This window comes from Cebus imitator, unplaced genomic scaffold, assembly GCF_001604975.1.
Source record: "Cebus imitator isolate Cc_AM_T3 unplaced genomic scaffold, Cebus_imitator-1.0 Scaffold263, whole genome shotgun sequence".
Lineage (NCBI taxonomy): Eukaryota > Metazoa > Chordata > Mammalia > Primates > Cebidae > Cebus > Cebus imitator.
In genome coordinates, this window is record NW_016107578.1 from 278,954 (window position 1) to 286,216 (window position 7,263).

A 7,263-nucleotide genomic window follows, 5' to 3' on the forward strand; every position below is an offset into this window, starting at 1 on the left:
CGACTCAAAAAAAAAAAAATAAATAAATAAAATAAAATAAAAATAAAAATAAAAATAAAAAAAATAAATAAACAAATAAAAATTAAAAGAGTCTGGTCCCTCCCACTCCTGTGTGTAGTTTGGAAAAGAACAAAGAAAAGAAAAAAAGAGTCTGGTCCCAACCTGCTTCCACCTGCCTTGCTATATTGCTGGATGCAAATATTACTATAAGTAACATTACCTCTGGCTTGGCTGGTGCTCAGTGTAAGTGAGGGTGGCCCTAAATGTCTCCCATGCAGGAATCCTCAAGACAACCCCTTGAATTAGGGAAGCCTTTTATTTGTTTATTTATTTATTTATTGAGACAGAAACTTGCTTTATCACCCAGGCCACAGTGCAGTGGTGCAGTCAAGGCTCAATGAAGCCTCAACCTTCTGAACTCAAGAGATTCTCCCACCTAGGCCTCTTCAGTAGCTGGGACTACAGGTGAGCACCACCACTCCCAGCTAATTAAAAAAAATTTTTTGTAGGTGGGGCACGGTGACTCATGCCTGTAATCCCAGCACTTTGGGAGGCCGAGGTGGGTGGATCACGAGGTCAAGAGATCGAGACCTTCCTGGTCAACATGGTGAAACCCCTCTCTACAAAAAATAAAAAAATTAGCTGGGTATGGTGGCACGTGCCTGTGGTCCCAGCTACTTGGGAGGCTGAGGTGGAAGAATCACTTGAACCCAGGAGGCGGAGGTTGCAGTTAGCCAAGATTGTGCCACTGCACTCCAGCCTGGCGACAGAGCAAGACTCCGTCTCAAAAGACAAAATTTTTTTGTAAAGACAGGGTCTCTACATTGCTCAAGCTGGTCTTGAGCTCCTGGTCTCAAACTGTCCTCCCACCTCAGCCTTCTAGAACACTGGGATTGGCCGGGCAAGGTGGTTCATGTCTATAATCTCAGCACTTTGGGAGGCTGAGGCAGGTGGATCACATGAGGTCAGGAGTTTGAGGCCAGCCTGGTCAACATGGCGAAACCCTGTCTCTACTGAGAAAAAAAAAAAAAAAATAGCTGGGCGTGGTAGCGCATGCCTGTAATCCCAGCTACTTGGGAGGCTGAGGCAGGATATTCTTTTGAACCTGGGAGGTGGAGGTTTGGTGAGCCGAGATTGTGCCATTGCACTTCAGCCTGGGCAATAAGAGTGAAACTCTGTCTCAAAAAAAAAAAAAAAAATTTAGCGAAATTTGCTGGGTGTGGTGGTTTGTGCCTGTAGTCCCAGTTACTAGAGAGGCTGAGGCAGGAGGATGGATGGAGCCCAGGAGGTTAAGGCTGAAGTGAGCCATGACTGCAACACTGCACTCCATTCTGGGGTACAGAGTGAGACTCTGTCTCTATAAAAAAAGTTTTTTTGCCTGAGTGTGGTGGCTCATGCCTGTAATCCCAGCACTTTGGGAAGCCAAGGCAGGTGGATCACCCGAGGTCAGGAGTTCGAGACCAGCCTGGCCAACATAGCAAAACTTCATCTCTACTAAAAATACAAAAATTAGCTGGGCATGGTGGTGGGTGACGGGAGTCCCAGTTACTAGGGGTGCTGAGGCAGGAGGATCGCTTGAACCTGGGAGGCGGAGGTTGCAGTCAGCTGAGATCATGCCACTGAACTGCACACTGGGCAACACAGCAAGAATCCATCTTTTAAAAAAAGCTTTTTTGGGGAACGAATAAAAGTAAATTAGTAAGAATAATAAAAGCTACATTTGTCCTGCTCGAATGATATTCACAGTTCCTGTTACTGAGGGAATGAATATTTCAAATTCACTCAGTCAAATTTATTTATTTATTTAGAAACAGCAACGGTGCGATCTTGGCTTACCGCAACCTCCACCTCCTGGTTGAAGTGATTCTCCTGCCTCAGCCTTCCAATTAGTTGGGATTACAAGCATGGGCCATCATGCCAGGCTATTTTCTTTTCTTTTTGTATTTTTCGTAGAGATGGAGTTTTCTCCATGTTGGTCAGGATGATCTCAAACTCCCAACCTCAGGTGATTCACCCCCCTTGGCCTCCCAAAGTGCTGGGATTGCAGGTATGAGCTACCACACCCGGCCCACCAATAAAAGTTATTATATGAAACAGTGAATGAATGAATTGGACAAATTTTGAACACCCAGTGCTGAGCACTAGGGACATAAACATGAACAAGACAAAGTCCCTGCTGTATTGGGGCTGACATGTGTGGGAGAGACAAGATGAATGGATGGATGAATTAATGAGAGGATGAATGAATGCATGGAGAGATGGGTGGATGGATAGATAGGTGAATAAATTAAGGAGTGCAAGAATAGATGAATGGATGGATGGATGAATGGATGGATGGATGGACCAATGGATGGATGGATAGATGAATAAATTAATGAATGCAAGAATGGATGAATGGAGGCAGGGATAGTGGATCACGCCTATAATCCCAGCACTTTGGGAGGCTGAGGCAAGTGGACCACGAGATCAGGAGTTCAAGACCAGCCTAGCCATATGGTGAAACCCTGTCTCTACTAAAAATACAAATATTAGCCACCTATAATCCCAGCTACTCAGGAGGCTGAGGCAGAAGAATTGCTCCAGCCTGGGGGGGGCGGAGGTTGCAGTGAGCCAAGATCGCACCACTGCACTCCAGCCCGGGTCACAGAACAAGACTCCGTCTCAAAAAAAAAAAAAAAAAAAAAAAAAAAAAAAAAAAAAAAAAAAAAAAGAATGGGTGAATGGATGGGTGAGTGGAATGATGGATGGATAGACGAATAAAATGATGAATGCAAGAATGGATGAATGGGTGGATAGATAGATAAATTGATGAATGTAAGAATGGATGAATGGATGGATGGATGGATGGATAAATAAATTGATGAATGCAATAAGGATGGATGAATGACTGATGGATGGATGGATGAATAAATTAATGAATGCAAGAATGGATGCATGAATGGATGGATGAATGATGGATGGATGAATAATGAATTCAAGAATGGATGGATGGATAAATAAACTGATGAATGTAAGAATGGATGAACAGAAGAATGGACAAATGAATAACTTGATGAATGTAAGAGTGGATGGATGGATGGAAAGATGAATAATGAATGAATGCAAGAGTGGATGAATGAATGAATGAGTAAATGGATGGATGGATGGATAAATAAATGAATAAAAAAATGGATGGATGGATGGATGAATCTATGGAACATGGATTAATGAATGACCAAATTAGTGTATGCATGGATGGATTAATGAATGCAACAATGAACGAATGAATGGATGAATGGAGAGAGGAATGTAAGGAAGGATGAATGAATGGGTGGAAGGATGGATGATTTGTCTGGGGTCTCCACCCATCGGTACTCCTGGGTGGGTAGGGAAAGTGAAGCGGGGCAGCAGACCCATCTGAAGCCGCAGTACAGGGTCTTGCAGCCGTCTTCGCGTCTGCCGACAGCGCTGCTCACCTGGCGGCCTCCCCTTTAAGACGCACACACCTGGGCGCTCACCTGGGCGAAGGCGCTTCCGCAGGAAGAAGGAAGCGGCGCCGCCGTCGCCTCCCCGCGCCCTCCCCGCCTCCTAGGTCCCTCGGCCGCCACCATGTCCGCCTCGGCTGTCTTCATTCTCGACGTCAAGGGCAAGGTGAGGCTGGGCATGAGGAGTTGGGAGACTGACTGGTGAGGTCTCGCTCTCGGGGATTCAGGGGCGACTACTCTGCGCAGGTCAGGGAGGGAGGCCCCAGAAAGGGGCCTGGGAACACCCCCTCCCCGCGCAGTCCCTGGGGATCCGGGGTCAAATCCCACCTCCAGCATTCACTCACCTTGTGCCAGAGTCCAAGGCCTTCGCCTCTCAGGGCCTCAGTTTCTCTGTATGTAAAAATGGGAGCAACAGAGTTCCCCACCCAATGAGAATTAATACGACTCGCTGCGTGTAAACTACTTAGCACAGTGGCCTTTCTGCAAATATTAGGAACTCAGCAAATTGAAATTATCTCCATCACCATCAGAATCCACAGTGTTAATACCTGGGGAAGGCGGCTGAGGCTGGGGCCTCTAACTCCCCTCTGCGGCTGTCTTGTGTCTTTCTGAAATCCTTTCATTCCTCTTGCCTTTTAAAATTTTCGAGACAGGATCTTTTGCTGTCACCCAGGCTGGAGTGCAGTGATGCCATCATAGCTCACTGCAGTCTGGAATTCCTGGGTTCAAGGGATCCTCCTGCCTCAGCCTCCAGAGGAGCTGTGAAAACACAGGTCCAGGCCACCATGCCTGGCTCATTCTTGAAATTTTTTTGTCGTGAGATCCCGCTATGTTGCCAAAGCTGGTGTCAAACTCCTGAGTAGCTGGGGCTGTGGGCTGACTCCACCCTCCACCAAGCCTGGCTATTTTTAATTTTTTTTTTTTTTTGAGATGGAATCTCACTCTGTCACCCAGGCTACGATTCTCCTGCCTCAGCCTCCCGAGTAGCTGAGACTACAGTCCCCTGCCGCCATGCCTAGCTAATTTTTGTATTTTTAGTAGAAGCAGGGTTTCACCATCATGGCCAGGCTGGTTTTGAACGCCTGTCCTCAAGTGGTCCACCCACCTTGGGCCTCCCAAAGTGCGGAGATTACGGGCGTGAGCCACTGCACCCAGCCTTTTTTTTTTTTGTGGAGATGGGGTCTTGCTATGTTGCCTAGGATGGTCTTGAACTCCTGGGCTCCAGTGATCCTCCTGCTCAAAGTGCTGGGATAACAGGTGTGAGCCACTACAGCTGGCCTGTCTTGTTTAATAGCCAAAATAACAGTGGTGAAAATAAGATTCCTGTTAATATTAATAGTGAGAGCTAAGATGTTTGAGAACCTGCCAAGGGGCCTCCCTGTTCAGACGCTGGACGAAACAATCTTAAGAAGTGATTACTATTACGGGCGGCTTCCTGACTACTGGCACAATCATATGAGCTTCTTCCTTTCTTCATTTCTTCCTTTTTTCGTTCCTTCCTTCCTTCCTTATTTCCTTCTTTTTTTTTTTTTGAGACAGAGTTTCACCATGTTGATCAGACTGGTCTCAAACTCCTGACTTAAGGTAATCCACACGCCTCGGCCTCCCAAAGTGCTGGGATTACAGGCGTGAGCCACTGCGCCCAGCCTCTCTTTCTTTCTTTTCTTTTCTTTCTTGTCACCCAGACTGGAGTGCAGTCATGTGATCACAGCTCACTGCAGCCTCAACCTCCTAGGCTCAAGCGATCCTCCTGCCTCAGCCTGCAGAGTAGCTGTGACTACACAGGTGCAGGCCGCCATGCCCAGCTAATTCTTGAAATTTTTTTGTAGAGGGATCCGGCAATGTTGCCAAAGCTGGTCTCAAACTCCTGGCCTCAAGCGATCCTCATGCCTCGGGCTTCCAAAGCAGTGGGATTGGATTACATGCCTGAGTGATTGCACCATTGCACCTGGCCTCTTCTTTGCTTTTTTTTTTTTTTTTTCCCAGTAATCCCACTTTGGTGCAAATGAAGTCTGGGGCAGCAGCAGGGATTCTGGACTCAGGATGTCAGGATGCCTTAGATCAAACCCCAGTTTCCATGCTTCCAATGGACACAATTTCTAACCTCACTTCTCCTGTGTAAAGTGAAGATGATGATAATGTCTACCCCACGGGGTTGTGGCAAGAACTAATGAGTTAGCAAACATCTACTCTTTCTTTTTCTTTTGATAGTTTCTTTCTTTTTCTTTCTTTCCTCTCTCTCTTTATTATTATTTTTTTGAGATGGAGTCTTGCTCTGTCGCCCAGGCTGGAGTGCAGTGGTAAGATCTCGACTCACTGCCTTCTCCCAGGTTCAAACAATTCTCCTGCCTCAGCCTAGCTGAGATTACAGGTGCACGCCACCTTGCCTCGCTAATTTTTGTATTTTTAGTAGAGACGGAGTTTTGCCATATTGGCCAGGCTGGTCTCGAACTCCTGACCTCAAAGTGTGGGGATTACACACATGAGCCACCACACCCTCCTTCCCTCCCTCCCTCTCTCCCTTGCTTCCTCCCTTCCTCCCTTCCTTCCTTCCTTTCTCTTTCCCTCCCACCCTCCTTCCCTCTCTTTCTCTCTTTCTTTCTGGAGTCCTGTTCTGTTGCCCAGGCTGGAGTGCAGTGGTGTGGTCTCAGCTCACTGCAACCTCCACCTCCCGAGTTTAAGCAATTCTCCTGCCTCAGCCTCCTGCTTGCCACCATGCCTGGCTAATTTTTTGTATTGTAGTAGAGATGGGGGTTCACCACATGGGTCAGGATGCTCTTGATCTCCTGACCCCATGATCTGCCCACCTTGGCCTCCCAAAGTGTTGGGATTACAGGTGTGAGCCACCATGTCCGGCTTCTTTTCTTTTTCTTTTCTTTTTTTTCTTTGAGAGGGAGTCTCACTCTGACACCCATGCTGGAGTGCAGTGGTGTGATCTCAGCTCACCGGAGTCTCAAATTCCTGGTCTCAAGTGATTCTACCACCTCAGCCTCCCAAATAGTTGGGACTATCGGCACACACCAACATGCCTGTCTAATTTGTGTATTTTTTTTTATAGACAAAGGTTTTGCTATGTTGCCGGCCGACAATCACTTTAAAAAATTTTTTTTAATTTTTATTTTATTTATTATTTTTTTTAAGACGGGGTTTCACTGTGTTGGTCAGGCTGGTCTTGAACTCCCAACCTCAGGTGATCCGCCTGCCTTGGCCTCCAAAGTGCTTGGATTACAGGTGTGAGCCACCATGCCCAGCCAATCACTTTTTTTTTAAATGTTTAAGTTCAGGGATACTTGTGCAAGTTTGTTTTATAGGTAAATGTGTGTCATGGGAGTTTGTTTTACAGATTATTTCATCACCCAGGTATTAAACCTAGTATCCATTAGTAATTAAAAAAATTTTTTTTAAATTTATTTTTTTTAAATAATAGAGATGGGGTTTCATCATCTTGGCCAGGCTGGTCTTGAACTCCTGACTTCATGAACCATCTGCCTCGGCCTCCCAAAGTGCTGGGATTGCAGGCGTGAGCCACCGCACCCGGCCTCCATTAGTGATTTTTGCTGATCCTTTCCCTCCTCCCACCCTCCACCCTCCAAAGGCCCCGGCATCTGTCCCCCTCTGTGTGTCCATGTGTTCTCATCACATAGCTCCCACTTATAAGTGAGAACATGCAGTATTTGGTTTTCTATTCCCGTGTTAGAGGATAACGGCCTCCAGCTCCATCCATGTCCCTGTGAAAGACGTCATCTCTTTCTTTTATGGCTGCAAACACCTACCCTTTTTCTTTTTTTTCTTTTCTTTT

At 46.4% G+C, this 7,263-nt stretch overlaps 1 protein-coding gene across 1 annotated transcript in view; it reads left to right on the forward strand.

Annotated features, from left to right (window-relative positions):
• The first annotated feature begins 3,502 nt into the window (after positions 1–3,502).
• The window catches only part of AP1M2 (adaptor related protein complex 1 subunit mu 2), a 22,291-nt gene continuing 18,530 nt past the window's right edge, over positions 3,503–7,263 (forward strand). Inside the window, exon 1 of the mRNA XM_017500197.2 lies at positions 3,503–3,630. Within this exon, the coding sequence (XP_017355686.1) occupies positions 3,589–3,630 (42 nt within the window). The 5' untranslated portion in view covers positions 3,503–3,588. The remainder of the gene's footprint in view (positions 3,631–7,263) is intronic.